The 15,781-nt window shown below is 45.1% G+C and overlaps 1 protein-coding gene across 1 annotated transcript; it reads left to right on the forward strand.

Moving 5' to 3' along the window:
- The first annotated feature begins 238 nt into the window (after window positions 1-238).
- tmem158 (transmembrane protein 158) lies at window positions 239-2,384 on the forward strand. The gene has a single exon (XM_078428181.1). It carries the CDS (start codon window positions 614-616, stop codon window positions 1,271-1,273), a length of 660 nt encoding a protein of 219 aa, XP_078284307.1. The 5' UTR covers window positions 239-613; the 3' UTR covers window positions 1,274-2,384.
- The last annotated feature ends 13,397 nt before the right edge of the window (window positions 2,385-15,781 follow it).

Below are 15,781 nucleotides of genomic sequence, written 5' to 3' on the forward strand. Positions count from 1 at the left end.
TCATCTCTAAAGAGCATTTTGTATTTGGGAAGAGATATGGGAATACAGTGATACTAGAAATGTGGTCGTTTCAGAAACAGCAAATAATTAAAGCGGTTAGATTTGGGAGACAGAAGTGATCTGTAAATTGATGTGGGAAAATAACTCGTTTGCATTGATTCGCAGAAACGAAAATGATATAATGTTGACGCAGTTGGTACCCTGGAGTTGCTGTCGGTCTCATGTGGACAGACCATGCCAGTACGGGGCTGTGTTGACAACGGAGAGGTGCACATTCTCAAATGCGAAAATAGGATTTCTTTGTGCGAGAACGGATGTCTGGCAAGGAACCCGCCCGTTCCCCAGCTGCCTGGCAATTCGAAGAATTTAAGAAAAAAAATTGTTGCAAGATTTGAAAATAAAAGATGTTCCTTCGGTGCGGCAGCTTTAAGCGGAGCTCGCGTTACACGGCTGTGTTGCAGGATTGTGTAAAAACAGGAGGGAGTGTAGCGTAGCGATTGCGGCCGCTGGGTCTGATGTGTTGCACAGAGAGAGAGGAGAGCGGCGGTGCTCACTCACAGCTCTTGCTCTTTCTCAGCGCCTCCCTGATACCTACCATGCGGCGCACAGGGTGATGTGGACCATCCAACTCCTGGCTCTGGCTCTGGTCGCCACCGCCAGCCTCCCGTCTTGCAGGGGCTGGAGTGGAGAGGACTTCTTCCTGCACCCCAACGGCACTTCTCTCAACTTCTCCTTGGCTGCCTTGGAGTTGGGCTCTGCCCCAGGCGCTGTCAAGGCTGACGGTGCCATGGCCCAGAGCAACAACCAGTGCAACATCACCGTCCTCAGGCTGGTGTCCACCTCGCTGCTGGCCCGCTGGGACCGATCACTGGACTTCCATTGCGACGTGCTCCTCTTCACCACCAACACCAACGCCAGGTCCTTCTTCTCGGCGGCTTTCAACAGGGTCTTCCCCCCTCTGATCATCGACCATGTGGGGGTCGGAGGCGCGGGGCAGCAGGAGTTCAAACTCTGCGTAGGTTGCGGGCAGAGGCCGCGCAAGAGGATGACCGCCCTCCAGGGGCAGCAGGTCAACTTCTGTTGCCTGGACTTCAGCCTGGGGGAGTTGAGCTGGGACAAGGGGTGGCGGCTCAACCGCAAGCCCATCGAATCCACCCTGGTGGCTTGTTTCATGACCATGGTGATCATCATTTGGAGCGTGGCTGCACTGATCTGGCCGGTACCCATCATTGCAGGCTTCCTACCCAACGGCATGGAGCAGAGGCGAGGCTGAAGTTTGCCATCGTGCCCCATGAATTATGCACGGACGGACGAGCTGGAACCTACCGACCTCTCCCACCCACCCACCCACCGTCCCACCCACCCACCGTCCCATCCATCCATCCACCCACCCACCCACCGTCCCATCCACCCACCCACCCACCGTCCCATCCATCCATCCACCCACCCACCCACCGTCCCACCCACCCACCCACCCACCATCCCATCCATCCATCCACCCACCCACCCACCGTCCCATCCACCGTCCCATCCATCCATCCACCCACCGTCCCACCCACCCACCCACCGTCCCATCCATCCATCCATCCACCCACCCACCGTCCCATCCAAGGTTTGTGAGCAACAGGCGCCTGTCTCTCTTTGTCTGCAACTACACATCTGTGGCAGGGCGCACACGTCCTGATGGCACTGTCTCAACGAGAGTAAACGCACAGAAAGAATGAAGCTTTTGTTTATACAACCTGTGGCACAATTGTCTTTTGTACTCGCACTTCGACCCTCTGCGAGTTTGACTTATCATAGCGACGAGGGTTTGGAAGGGTCGGGGCAGCCTTTCTAACAGTTAAACACGTGTACGTTTATTTTCTGAAGAACTCAGGCAATAAATGTGAGCTTTAAGCAATGTGGCATTCTATCGGTTTGCTGCATCTCGTCCTACCGAGATTTGGGTAAGAGCATGGTAATCTTCTTTAGTAAATTTGTTAAGCTCCTGGCGATGCTTGCCTGTCAGAGAATCTGCTTTTTTTTTTTGCAATTCATTTTCTGGTGAAGCAACTCCATCTCAAGGCAATGCCCACCACTGCCTGGTTACTGATCATTCAAGCAACGTATAACACGTAACTATCATAAGGCGCTGACTGGCATCAGCAGTTTTGCGAAATGAGCACTGGTCATACACCAATTAATTTGTGTATATTTTTTTGTACGGGTACAGGTTTCAATCACCCCCATTGGAGTAGATGAAGTAGCATGACGGGCTTGTTCTTATCAGCCTTTCCATCTCATCAATAAAAAGTGGTTTATTGAAATTTGTATTTGGAAAGAATTTGACCAGAGCTTTTGAAGCTGTATAAATTACATTTAAATGTGTTGATTTTTTATTGGATAAAAGTATTTTAAAACATAATACTGTGTGGATTATTGACCCTCTGTTACAAACACTCCTTCCATTCCTCAACATGGCTGTCTGTCTGTGTTAAGAATAGAGTTTCCACATTTTTAGGATGTGATAATAAATCTCAACACAGTTTGCGGCAATGGATTTATGGTGATTTGCAAAAGGACAGGGATATGGTGAATTTATGTGATCAATTACTTCCTAGCAGATTCAATAGAAACATTCAAGAAGATTCGGATAAATATCTTTAGTCAGAGGGTGGTGAATCTGTGGAATTCATTGTCACAGATGGCTGTGGAGACCAAGTCAATGGATATTTTTAAGACAGATTCTTGATTACTACGGGTGTCATGGGTTATGGGGAGAAGGCAGGAGAATGGGGTTGAGAGGGAAAGATAGATCAGCCATGATTGAATTGTTGAGAAGACCTAATTCTGCTCCTAGAACTCTTGAACTTATGAATATCCAAAGGGTTAGAAAGTCAACGGTTTTGTTGGTCTTGTCAACTTATTTACATCGGCGAAACCAAGCGCAGGCTCGGCGATCGCTTCGCTGAACACCTGCGCTCGATCCGCATTAACCAAACTGATCTCCCGGTGGCCGAGCACTTCAACTCCCCCTCCCATTCCCAGTCTGACCTTTCTGTCATGGGCCTCCTCCAGTGCCATAGTGAGGCCCACCGGAAATTGGAGGAACAGCACCTCATATTTCGCCTGGGCAGTTTGCAGCCCAGTGGTATGAACATCGACTTCTCCAACTTGAGATAGTTCCTCTGTCCCTCCCTTCCCCTCCTCCTTCCCAGATCTCCCTCTATCTTCCTGTCTCCACCTATATCCTTCCTTTGTCCCGCCCCCCTGACATCAGTCTGAAGAAGGGTCTCGACCCGAAACATCACCCATTCCTTCTCTCCCGAGATGCTGCCTGACCTGCTGAGTTACTCCAGCATTTTGTGAATAAATGGTTTTGTTGGAATGGGCCAGGAATGAGACCAACTGAATCGATCTTGTAAAGAACTGAAAATTGTATAATGGACCAAATAATCTGTACTAAAACATGATGGTGACTGTGTATCTCTATGAATACAGAGGTGGGGGTGTTGGAATTAAACCAGAGTTCCTTTCCTTATTCAAAAGTGGAAGGTGATTAAATGCATCATTTGCTTGGATTTGATTGCTGTGTACCTTAAGTAACTGCTGGTACAGTTTAGAGCTTCTGCACAGGACAGGAATACAAGCCATCACACTATTAGTGACTGTGAACCAACTGCAAAGAAAGAGGAATGAAGAAAAGAACCACTATGATCTGATATCATGGGTTTTGCAGCTGCAATGAGTTTTAGGAATGTGGGCTTGGCCTCCACTTAATGTTTGGTTCTCCAGACAGAACAACAAGGTCAAAAGCACAAGCAAAAACATTCCTAAAGTGAATGATAAATACAAAATTCTAACCAGCTGGAAAGCACTGGTTGAACGAATGTATGAATTCTTGGAATTCCTTTGTATTTAAAGGGTAAAGAATCTTAAGGCACTTGTTCTTTCTTTGTGTTGGTTGGCCTTCTGGTGCAATATTTTTGCATTTAGTCAAAATTACCCTGCTGAAATTTGAAATGCGTTTCTGCAAATAGCTTCTTCTTCTTCTTGCGTTTGAGATAGCAGAAATTATGTAACACCCTCCAGGCGCTGTAGCCAGTGCAATGTGCTGTTGTCAAGGGCCGTGAGGTCTACCCCTCCACCAGGGGGATGGAGGACAGTGCAGTCGAAAATGACGTGCTGCGCTGTTTGCTGGTCTGCTCCACACACGCAGGCTGCTGATGGACACAACCCCCAACGATGCATGTTGGCATTGAACCGGCCGACCCCTGTGCGGAGCCGGTTCAGGGCGACCCACTCTTTGCGGGGCATGTCCGAGCCGGGTGGGCTGTGGTGTTCGGTGCGACAGTGAATTGAGGAGGTCGCAATGTCTGTTCCCAGCTGGTTCTCCATGCTCCTAGTATGTTGAAACCAGAGCCACAGAGGGTCACTGCATGACAGGAGAGAGGGTGACGAGATGGCAGGCATTGAGGTCCCAGTTGCTGTGAATCCTGGGCGAGGTGGTGCAAAGGATGTTTGGCGTCTGATGGGGCCTTGCACGCCAGCCTATGAGTGAAGAACTCTCTGCGAAGCTTGGCGGGTGCGATACCTGCGAGCACCAGCAGGAGATCCGTCGGAGTAGGGCATAGGCAGCCAGTGATGATCCGCATGGTGTCGTTGAGGGTGGCGTCTAGCTTGCTGGTATGAGCGCTGCGGCACCATGCTGGGGCGGCGTACTCAGCGGCGCTGCACACGAGTGCAAGCGCACTGGTTCGAAGAGTAGATGTCCTGGCGCCCCATGACGATCCGGCCAAGCAAATCAGGAGGTTGTTCCGTGCCGAGACTTTAGCACGGAGAGCTTCAAGGTGTTCCTTGTAGGTCAGCTGCCGATCTAGTTTCACCCCGAGGTATGTAGGAAATGGGTTGTAGGGTAGGGGTGACCTATTGAGTGTGACGGTTAGCTGGCGTTGAACTTCCTTGTTGTTCAGGTGAAAGGCCGTTGTGGTGGTTTTTGCCGTACTCAGTTTTAGTCTCCAGGTCTTAAGGTAGCCCGCGACGTTCCATATCCGCCGAGAGCACATCCTCAACATTTGACCAGCTCTTGTCCGAGTGCAGTAGGGCCAAGTCATCTGCGTATCCATACTGGCGCGAGGTCGTGCGTGGCAGATCGCTGATATAGAGATTGAAGCGCATGGGGGCCAGTACCGAGCCTTGGGGGACTCCGTTTCTTAGGCGTCGCAGTCGCCTAGATTGTCCGTCGCTGGTCTTGAGTACAAAACTGTGGTTGGCAAGGAACTGCACTAAATAACGGTCAGGGATGGTTCGGAGGAGCTTCAAGATCAGGCCCTGGTGCCACACAGTATCATAGGCGGCGGTGAGGTCCACCAGTGCGATTCCCGCCTTGTGATCCTTTTCAAAACTGTCTTCGATGTCATTGGTCAGCTTGACTATTTGGTGGGTGGTGCAGCATCCACACCGAAATCCGGCTTGTTCAGCGGGTAGTTGAAGGTCAACTATTGGATAGAGCCAGGCCAGGAGAAGCCTTTCGAGGAGCTTGTACGGGACACAGAGGAGTGAGATGGGCCGATAGTTCCTTGGGTCGTCCGCAGGCTTGTTTGGTTTTGGTAGCGCAATGACGGTGGCTTTCTGCCAGATCTTCGGAATGGACTGACCAATGAGGCAAGAGGAGTAAAACTCACGGAGCCAGGCTAGGGATTTAGGACCGCAGTGTTTCAGGAATTCTGGGGGGATGTTATCAGGACCCTGAGCTTTTCCACATTTCAGTTGAGAGATGACAGAAGAAAGTTCTGCAGAGGAAAAGGGTGCTGACAGGTGCCCATCAGCACCTGGAGCTTTCCAAAGATTAGTGGATTCCTGTTTGACAGAACGAGTATGGTTCTTGTCCGCGTCTTTGGAGTGGCCATTGGCCAGGAACTGGTGGGCGATGGAGTTGGCCGTGACAGGGCAATGCTTTGGGCGGGTACTTCGACCGGTGAGGTCTTCCACGCCACCCTACTGGAGTGTGTGAATTCGATTCCTTGGTCAAAGGTAGGAAACCAATATGTACGGCAAATAGCGATTATTTGTTTTAAATCAAAGATTGATGGGTTTTATGTACCAGAGGTATATTAGATGCTGGACTGGGTTTGAAGACATAATGGACTCTTACCTATTCCCATGTATCTCCATAAACATAACTCATCACAAAAGGCTGTTTGCTACATAAGATATCGGGCCAACAGTTGACCATAGGATCTCTTGCACCTACTTCACTATTGACATCATACCTGATCTGCTAATTGCAAATACTCTTATCTAATTCATCTCTGTGTCCTATGATTTCCCCGGTGTTCAAGAATTAATTGATTTCAGACATGATTATTTTCAGTTTCTGGACAGAAATCCAATTATTGCTGCCATGTTTCCACAGCAGGATGTAATTGTTCTCCCATTTCTCTTACAACAAAATAAAATTCTGAATAAGGTTGTCCTATGCGCTTATGCTTCATTTCCTGGATGGTAGTGAAGCAAATGTTTATAGCATCACATCTGCTCTCATTTATTGTGCCACATTAATCCTATTTGTGTATGTCAATTGCCTATTCAAATAGAGCAAGTGACTTGGTATGTTGTTTGTATCCCTCAATCAACATAACCACAAGTCAAATTATATGGTCATTACGACAGGATTGTTTGTGGCTAATTTCCGTATATATTGGTTTCCTCGTTCTGACCATGAAAAGTTATTTCCATCTGATGATAAAACACTTTGACAACATGTGAAATAAATATGCTAGGGGCTGTGACAATAGGAGATTTCCTTTCATTGATTTGCCAGAAAAATACTCAAGCTTTTTACCTTTTGATTATTGTAAAACATAAAATACTTTCCTGAATTGGATGATATGTCATTTTCACTTGGATCTTTACATTTCCCAAAGTGTATGTTCCCAAAGTTCAATTTGCACAATGTAATTTGACCGTAATTTAAAGAAGCGTGTGGTCAAATTTTCACAGTGAATGTATGGAGTATGAGATTAAAAAGATTCCCCATGGGCAGTACCATTGGATCAGAGGGCAGCAGGAATACAGAAATGGTGACAACTGACGAGCCAATTCCTGAACATTGTGACACAAAGTGCTGGGATAACACGGCAAGTCAGGCAGCATCTTTGAAGAACATGGATAGGTGACTTTTTGAGTCTGAAGAAGGGTCCCGACCCAAATCATCACCAATCCATGTTCTCCAGAGATCTGCCTGACCCACTGAGTTGCTCCAACACTTTGTGTATTTTTGTGTAAACCAGCATCTGCAGTTCCTTGCTTCTACATCCTGAATGTTGTGGTATGGCAATGTAGGTGTTATGTTAGTACCCATTGTGCCTATGGTGTTTTGGGCAGCATCAAAGTATTTCCATCCCGATTGGTTTCTAGTAAATCTTTCAATAATCCCCAGTGGTGCTTGGATCCCCATGAGTCTTCACCATAATGTTATCACAATCTCATTTTTACTTGCCTACAGATGTCCACCGTGAGGAACTAACTTCTTTCTGACGCGTATGGCCAGCCCATTCCCAATGCCTTCATATCTGTACAATATATTCTGGGTCAACGATATAATAGACTTTTCCAAGGCATCTTGGATAAAATGAAGACAGCTTGTACTTGTCAGTCTCCAAATTTCCCAGTATTCTACACAATAGAGAAATGATGAAAATGCACAGCTTGAATAAATCTTCAGTTTGGTTTTAATATTGTGCATATTAATATTTAATATTAATATTTTAATATTTTAATATTATCTCGTCTACATTTAAGATCTGGAAGTTGTTTCTTGCTTTGTTGGTTCTGTTCCAGTTGTCATGGATTTTTAACCATTGGGTCAAAGGTGCTTGCCAAGTATGTGAACATTCTGAATTTAGTGCAAGTGTGATTCTGAACCTGCACTGGTCACAGTGGGGCAATGTTGGGCAATAACTCAACATACAGCACTGAAGACCATGATCTCCGTTATAGTTCATCTTTCGACTGACTTGCTGGAATAATAATCAAAAATGGTGGAAACAGTCAGCAGTTCAGACAGCATCTGTATAAAAGAAACAGAGTTAATGAAATAAGTCAAAGACATTTTATCAAATGTGTGACACAGAATAAAACAAGTTAGTTTAAAGTTGCAGAGGTGGTGGGGGAGGAATGGATAGGACAAACAGAATATACAGTGCCCTCCATAATGTTTGGGACAAAGACTCATCATTTATTTATTTGCCTCTGTATTTCACAATTTGAGATTTGTAATAGAAAAAAAATTACATGTGGTTAAAGTGCACATTGTCCGATTTTAATAAAGGCCATTTTTATACATTTTGGTTTCACCATGTAGAAATTACAGCAGTGTTTATACATAGTCCCTCCATTTCAGGGCACCATAATGTTTGGGACACGGTAATGTCATGTCAATGAAAGTAGTCATGTTTGGTATTTTGTTGCATATCCTTTGCATGCAATGACTGCTTGAAGTCTGTGATTCATGGACATCACCAGTTGCTGGGTGTCTTCTCTGGTGATGCTCTGCCAGGCCTGTATTGCAGATATCTTTAGCTTATGCTTGTTTTGGGGGCTAGTCTCCTTCAGTTTTCTCTTCAGCATATAAAAGGCATGCTTAATTGGGTTCAGATCGGGTGATTGACTTGGCCACTCAAGAATTGACCATTTTTTAGCTTTGAAAAACTCCTTTGTTGCTTTAGCAATATGTTTGGGATCATTGTCCTGCTGTAGAATGAACCGCCAGCCAATGAGTTTTGAGGCATTTGTTTGAACTTGAGCAGATAGGATGTGTCTATACACTTCAGAATTCATTATGCTACTTCCATCAGCAGTTGTATCATCAATGACGATAAGTGAGCCAGTACCTTCAGCAGCCATACATGCCCAGGCCATAACACCCCCACCACCCGTGTTTCACAGATGAGGTGATATGCTTTGGATCTTGGGCAGTTTCTTCTCTCCTCCATACTTTGCTCCTCCCATCACTCTGATATAAGTTAATCTTCGTCTCATCTGTCCACAAGACATTTTTCCAGAACTGTGGTTGCTCTTTTAAGTACTTCTTGGCAAACTGTAACCTGGTCATCCTATTTTTGCGACTAACCAATGGTTTGCATCTTGCAGTGTAGCCTCTGTATTTCTGTTCATGAAGTCTTCTGCGGACAGTGGTCATTGACAAATCCACACCTGAAGAGTGTTTCTGATCTGTTGGACAGGTGTCTGGGGATTGTTCTTTAATATGGAGAGAACTCTTCTGTCATTAGCTGTAGAGGTCTTCCTTGGCCTGCCAGTCCATTTGCGATTAGTAAGCTCACCAGTGCTCTCTTCTTAATGATGTTCCAAACAGTTGATTTTGGTAAGCGTAACGTTTGGCTGATATGTCCAACAGTTATATTCTTGTTTCTCAGTCTCATAATGGCTTCTTTGACTTTCATTGGCACAACTTTGGTCCTCATGTTGATAAACAGCAATAAAAGTTTCCAAAGGTGATGGAAAGAATGGAGGAAAGACTAGGTGCTGAGAGCTCTCTTGTGCCTGCATTAAGGAGGCATTTAAACACACCTGAGCAATTACAACCAGCTGTGAAGCCATGTGTCCCAAACATTATGGTGCCCTGAAATGGGGGGGGACTATGGATAAACACTGCTATAATTTCTACATGGCGAAACCAAAATGTATAAAAATACCCTTTAATAAAATCTGACAATGTGCACTTTAACCACATGTGATTTTTTAAAATTAAAAATCTCAAATTGTGGAGTACAAAGGCAAATAAATAAATGATGGGTCTTTGTCCCAAACATTATAGAGGGAACTCTATGTGAGAAGGTGATAACAGGGTTGGCGTGGAGATATCCTGTAAAGATCATTCAATGGAGAGGTTAATGATCAATCTTGACCCGAAACGTCACCCATTCCTTTTCTCCAGAGATGCTGCCTGTCCCACTGAGTTGCTCCAGCACTCTGTGTCTATCTTTGGTTAATGAGGGCAGTTGGAGAGAACCTAAACAATTCTCCCCATCTACGCTTCTTGTACTCATATCTGAAACACAAATGCACCTGTAATGGCCACAGCATCATAGTTTCATGAACCAGTCCAGATTCTGATTGTCTTCGCCCATAATATTCCAAAACTGGAATCTGACTCAATAAAAGGAGAATGGCTGGAGGAACACAGCAAGTCAGGCAGCATCTGTGCAAGGAAATGGGCAGTTGAGGTTTTGGGCAGAGACCTTTTATCTGGACTGAAAAAGTCATTGGCAGATAACAGGGAAGGAAAGCGAAGGGAAGGGTGGAGACAGCGAGGCTGGGAGGTGCTAAGCGGAGAACAAAAACTTCTGGAATCTATCGGAAAGGAAAGTGAAGAATAGAACTGTATTAGGGATGATGACAGATGGAAACAACAGCGGGAAGGGATGGGTCAATAATAGGTGGGAGAAGGGGATTCAGTGGGAGGTGTGTAGGGGTAGCGGGCAGTTGGAAAAGGTGGGAGAAGAGAAAGAAACGGGGTGATAGGGGATATTGTGGGTGCATGTGAGAGGACCAGGGTAGATAGAAGAGGGAAAGGATAGAGCAGGTGAGGGTTACCTGAAATTGGAGAATTCAATGTTCATGCCATTGTGTTGTGGACTATCCAGGAGGAAAGGAAGTCTGTTTGTCTAGTTTGTGTTTTTCTGCACCAGGTCAGTGAAAGAGGCCAACGACAGACAGATTGGTGTGGAATTGGGAAGGGAAACTTAAATGGTTCGTAATTGGGACGATCTGGACAGCCCCAATTGACTAGTCTGTGTTTGGTCTCAACAATGTAGAGAAAGCCACACCAAGTGCGCTGAATGCAATAGAAAGATTGGAGGAGGAACTGGTCTATCTGGAAGGTTTGTTTAGGCCCCTGAATGGAGGTGATGGAAGAGAGTCGGGACAGGTGTTCTACTTTCTGTGGTTTCAGGGGAAAATGCTTTGGAGATGAGGGTATTAGTGGGGAGGTATGTGTGTGTTTGTGCTATTTATGTTTCAATCTGTGGAACTTTGTTCTCTACAGCCCCTTTTCTTCAGGGCTTCTTTGGTTTCTATGGTGCACTTGGTGTAATCTTTTTGTTCCTTCTGCAAAACGCCCATCATTGCTATATTTTTTAGAATGCTGCCACTTTGTCCCACTTGTTGATCTCTTCATCTGCTTTTCCTCCACTTCATCAAGGCCTGCAAGTGCCCCAAACCCATGCAGCTTTCTTTATTTTGGAGAATTCTGACTAATCACAACACCTATGTCCATAGTTTGGTGAATCTACACTTCTCAGCTTTTGTCTAAAGGAGACTGTCATCAGGTGGTGGTCATTGCGAACCGCACCTCCCATTCACACTTCTTTGTAAATAAGCAGCACCGTTGGCCATTGATCATTATGTGGACAATCTGGTTACATTTGGAGAACATCAGGTCAGCTCAATGTGTTGAAATGATGCTCCACTGACAGCTTCATTGTTCAAATCACAGGGATCAACAAACCTCTCTCATTTTCATTCACAGCGCCACATCCATGTCTCCCCATCACTCTTCCATTATTTGTGTTCTTACTGACATTGGCATTCGGGCCTCCCAGGGGAATAGTTAGGTCATGGCTTGATACTCTCTCTAATTTGCACCCATGGTGTGAAGTATTTTCCATTTGCTTCTTCACCACTGCCCTTTGCAGGAGTGTGGCCCTGAAACTGGGAGATGCTGCTGCATTTCCCCTTCAGCCTAACACTAATCGATCTGTTGCTGAAAGGCTTTTGCTCAAGCAGGGTCTCTCTCCTCAAAAGGTGTTGCCCATGACTTCACCCACAATGCTGTTAAACATTCTGATCGATTCCATCTGTGCTCACTGACAGGGAATTTATAGGTTGTAGTGTCTCTTCGCTGCTGTGACCTGAATTAGATTTCCTGTTGCAAAAAAACAATTTTGATATTTCTCTTGGCATTGAGTACTTATGTCTCAGGCTAGTAACTGCCTTTTGTCTTTCACTGCTGGCAGTGGGATGAATCGTTGACCCATGAAAGCACAGTAGTGGTTTATTTCTCAGCTGCTGTTCCTGTACGAGGAGCCAAAGCCCTGTACGAGGAGCAGGCCCTGGGGATCGTTACCATGTGCCAACTCTTCTTCCATGGAAGGCAGAAACACAGAGGACAAAATGCTAATGTTCCTGGGTTAATAGTGTCATAAAGCCATACAGCACAGAAACAGGCCCTTCAGTCCAACATGCCCATGCTGACCAAGATGCCCCATGCACACTAGTCCCACCCACCTGCGTTTGGCCCATATTCCCCATAATCTTTCCTGTCAGTAAATCTGGATGCTTGCGTAAATTCTCCAGAAACAGGAGTTCAAATTCCACCATGATGCTGAGGAATTTATCTTCAGTGAATTAAACAACTAGAAGTAGAAAGTTGTAATTACGTAGATATAATGACCATGAGACTACCAGGGTTTCCAACAAATATGGAGAAACAAGAGGTGGCAGATGCTGGAGTCTGGAGCAAAGAATTTGACCAAAAAACGTACCTGGTTCATTAGTGATTTTAGAGATGGAAATTTTCTCTCCATCACTGAGGACCCCACCATAACATGATTTATTCATATGTGGTTTCTGATATGGGGACCAGCATTCCATGCAGTTCTACCACAATTGGCTGAAAAGATGAATGATGAATACATTGATCAGGACAATAAAAAATACAAAAGAATGATAACTGAACACAATCCTGGGTGCAGCTTTTCCGTATGAATTGTAGTTTGTGGACAGAAGGTTTTGAGATGGAAATGATCACAATGCAGCATTAGAAAATAGAAGTTGTAGGTTGTTATTTTCTAAGTTACAAAGCAACTGTAATCTAGATTGTAGTGGGTTATGAGTAAGAATGTATTTTTGTAATTCAGCAAAAGAGACATGCCATCACAAGCCCCAAGATACATTGTACTGTTCCAGCAGACTGATTAACATCTGCCACATCTGTCATCTGTGTTTCAGAGTCAAATTAAATTTCCATCTTCACAAAAGAGAAAATCAAAAATGTTATTGTATAATTTGGCAGTAAACCTTGCAATATTAAAAAAATTGTCAAATCTAGTTTACAATTATGCAGTAAAATATATAAATATTTACAGGATCGTTGCTGCAAAGTAACGTTTGCAAATCTTTATTGTTCTGTAAAACTTTCATCTCTAATGTGCAATATTATCTACTTTCTGACAGTACAGTAGTTAACAACATTACATCTATTCCCACCTGTTTCCTGTTCGTAAATTCATAACCTTTAATGTGCATGTGGTCTGTATTCAGTTCCCAAGAATTGTCAAACTGTCAGCAGGATCTTCCGTTTGATATTCTGTGAAGAATTAAACATTTTGATAAAGGAGAACAATATTAAGGGATTTTGGCAGTAATATTGAAGACAAGGAATTTGGAGATCTACTAATTCTTGCAATAATGTTTAATTTCAAGTAAATGGTTTCAGGGAGAGAAACTGACTAATATCACAATGATAATAAAGTACACATCTCACATTTCTATGATTAAACATGTTCTTTTAAATACCAGGTTATACCAAATTCATTTTGTGCTTGCGTTGAGGACGTATTTTATTTCCAGATGGGAATGATGTAAACAATGCCTGAAACATAAGGAATGTTCTGTAATTCAATGCCAGCGACATATATGGCATCTGATCGTGTTGATGCAATCGTGAGTGGAAGTAGAATAACTTGGATTTATAAATGCTCTTAATGTAGCAAGAACACATCTTGCCAAACCAGATTAAGCCATTTTTGGAGAGGTGTTAACATGTCTGATCAAAGATGCAGGTTTTAAGGAGCATCTTAAATAAGGTAATCAAGTTAGAGGTGGAAAGGTTACAAGTAAAGAGGCAATTAAATTTAGTTGAGGAAGACCCAAGCACTGGAAGAGCGTGAGGATATGTCGAAGGATTAAAGGGCTGGAGGAGATCACAGGGATAGGGAGGGACAAGACTAAGCATAGAGGGGTTTAAAAACAAGGGCACCATTTTTAAATCGAGGCATTGTTTAAGCAGGATCAGTGTAAGTGACCAATTAGGGTAGTGAGATTGTGTGCCATGGGATAGAGACAGCAGAAATTTAGAGGACCATATTGATGGATTAGAATGAGGGAGATTGCTGAAACAGGCAAACCTGAAGGTGGCAGAGGCATGCATGAAGGTTTTTGCAGTAGGTGTATAGGGGCAGGGGTAGAGTTGGGACACATGCCAGAGGTAGAAATAGGTGGCTGTAGTGAGAACCTGAACAAGATGACACCAAGACTGCAAACAGTCTGATTCAGGGACAGACATAGACACAAAATGCTGAAGTAACTCAGCGGGACAGGCAGAATCTCTGGATAGAAGGAATGGGTGATGTTTCGGGTAGAGACCCTTCTTCAGACTGTGTCAGGGGAGAGGGAAACAGAGAAAAGGATGGCTAAGGTGTGAAAACGAGACATCAAAGGGTATGAAAATCAAGCAAAATGTAGAATAGGTCATTGTTAGGTAGGGGAAGGTGACAACGAAGCATACAGAGATAAAATTCCTACTCAAACTGGTCCAATCCCCCCCTTACCTATGTCCAAGACCTCATACGCCCTTCGTCTCTTCAATGACTTCTGCTTTCCAGCCCCCCACTCCCTCATCGATGGATGTTCAATCACTCTACACCTCGATCCCCCTGCAGGAAGATCTTAAAGCCCCCCCCCCCCCGTTTCTTCCTTGACCACAGAACCAGCCAATTTCCCTCTAACAACACTCCTCTGCCTAGCGGAACTGGTCCTTGCTCTTAACAACTTCTCCGACTCCTCCCACTTCTTCCCAATCCAAGGCGTAGACAAGGGCACTCGCAGGGGCCCCAGCTATGCCTGCCTCTTTGTTGGGTACCTCGAACAATCCCTGTTCCAGGCGTACATTGGCCCTATCCTCAAACTCTTATCTCCACTACATTGATGACTACATCAATGCTACCTCCTGCACCCATGCAGAACTCATGGACTTCATCAACCTCACTACTAATTTCCAACCTGCACTCAAATTCACTTGGACCATCTCTGAAATCTCCCTACTGTTTCTTGATCTCACCATCTCCAACACAGCAGATAGACTATCGATTGACATCTATTATAAACCTACAGACTCCCACAGCTATCTAGGCTACACTTCTTCCCACCCTGCTTCCTGTAAACACTTTATCCCCTACTCCCAATTCCTCCATCTATGCTGCATCTGTGCCCAAGATGAGGCATTCCATACCAAGACATCTGAGATGTCCTCATTCTTTTGGGAACAGGGGATTTCCCTCTTCCATCATAGATGACGCCCTCACAAGGGTCTCCTCGATATCCCGCAGCTCTGCTCTTGCTCCCCCTCTCCCCAGTCGCAATAAGGATAGAATCCCCCTAGTCCTCACCTTTCACCCCATCAGCTGTCGCATACAGCACATAATCCTCCGACATTTTCGCCACCTCCAACGGATCCCATTCCCACCCTTTCCGCTTTACACAGAGTTCCCTCCGCAACTACATGGTTAACCTGGCCCTTCCCACCCAAACCACCCCCTTCCCAGGTACCTTCCCCTGCAACTGCAGGAGATGCAGCATCTGATCCTATAACTCCTCCCTCAACTCCGACCAAGGACCCCAACAGTCTTCAAAGGTTCACTTGCACCTCCTCCAACTTCATCTATTGTATCCACTGTTCCAGGGTACTCCTATATATCGGCGAGACCAAGCGCAAGCT

This window comes from Rhinoraja longicauda, chromosome 2 (assembly GCF_053455715.1).
Source record: "Rhinoraja longicauda isolate Sanriku21f chromosome 2, sRhiLon1.1, whole genome shotgun sequence".
NCBI classification, from domain to species: domain Eukaryota; kingdom Metazoa; phylum Chordata; class Chondrichthyes; order Rajiformes; family Arhynchobatidae; genus Rhinoraja; species Rhinoraja longicauda.